General features: G+C 57.3%; 2 protein-coding genes across 4 annotated transcripts in view; both read left to right on the top strand.

The window, feature by feature from the left end:
• Window positions 1–1,075, top strand: part of LOC116103346 (RNA-binding protein 4) — a 71,448-nt gene that overhangs the window by 12,315 nt on the left and 58,058 nt on the right. The window contains exon 2 of one of the 3 annotated variants that reach the window (XM_031389217.1): window positions 170–278. The exons of the other annotated variants lie outside the window; for them this stretch is intronic. Within the exon in view, the coding sequence (XP_031245077.1) occupies window positions 170–278 (109 nt within the window). The remainder of the gene's footprint in view (window positions 1–169; window positions 279–1,075) is intronic. 3 annotated transcript variants of the gene reach the window in all.
• LOC116103350 (RNA-binding protein 14-like) overlaps window positions 1–1,075 on the top strand; it is a 47,552-nt gene that overhangs the window by 27,340 nt on the left and 19,137 nt on the right. The window lies entirely within an intron of this gene.

Genomic DNA, 1,075 nt, shown 5'->3' with positions numbered 1-1,075 from the left:
AGTTGTGTCACACACCAGCCACACTTCATGGCACACTCACATAGAGAAGGGTTTAGAGACCTGGATGTAGCTGGCAACAGCTGGGTGCTGTTGTGTGTCCAGTTTGGGACCCAACAGGTAGCATGCCCTGCCCCCCTAATTGCTAATCCTCTGTCTGCTGCTTTATCAGACTACGCGTTTGTTCACATGGAGAAGGAAGCAGATGCCAAAGCCGCCATCGCGCAGCTCAACGGCAAAGAAGTGAAGGGCAAGCGCATCAACGTGGAACTCTCAACCAAGGGGCAGAAGAAGGGGCCTGCCCTGGCTATCCAGTCTGGGGACAAGACCAAGAAACCAGGGGCTGGAGATACAGCATTCCATGGAACTGGTGGCTTCTCTGCCACCTTCGACTACCAGCAGGCTTTTGGCAACAGCACTGGTGGCTTTGATGGGCAAGCCCATCAGCCCACACCACCATTCTTTGGTCGCTACCGCAGCCCCCTGAGCCGTTCACCTCCTCGAGCCTCTTATGTGGCTCCACTGATGGCCCAGCCAGCCACCTATCGGGCCCAACCCTCAGTGTCTCTGGGAGCTGCATATAGGGCCCAGCCTTCTGCCTCTTTGTGTGTCGGCTATTGGACTCAGCCCATGACAGCTCAGGCACCTTCTTACCATGCTCAGCTGTCTGTCTCCCTTGGGGCCCCATACAGGGGTCAGCTGGCTAGCCCTAGTTCCCAGTCTGCTGCAGCCTCCTCACTTGGCCCGTATGGTGGAGTCCAGCCCTCAGCCTCTGCCCTTTCCACCTATGGAGGTCAGGCAGCTGCAGCTTCTTCGCTTAACTCCTATGGGGCTCAGGGCTCCTCCCTTGCTTCATATGGTAACCAGCCATCCTCTTACGGCGCCCAAGCTGCCTCTTCGTATGGGGTTCGTGCGGCTGCTTCTTCCTATAACACACAGGGAGCAGCTTCTTCCCTAGGTTCCTATGGGGCTCAAGCAGCCTCCTATGGTGCCCAGTCTGCAGCCTCCTCACTAGCTTATGGAGCCCAGGCAGCATCTTACAGTGCCCAGCCCTCAGCTTCTTACAGTGCCCAGTCCG

Source organism: Mastomys coucha, unplaced genomic scaffold (genome assembly GCF_008632895.1).
Source record: "Mastomys coucha isolate ucsf_1 unplaced genomic scaffold, UCSF_Mcou_1 pScaffold21, whole genome shotgun sequence".
In the NCBI taxonomy this organism is placed as follows: Eukaryota; Metazoa; Chordata; class Mammalia; order Rodentia; family Muridae; genus Mastomys; species Mastomys coucha.
This window is presented reverse-complemented; position numbering and strand designations above follow the sequence as displayed.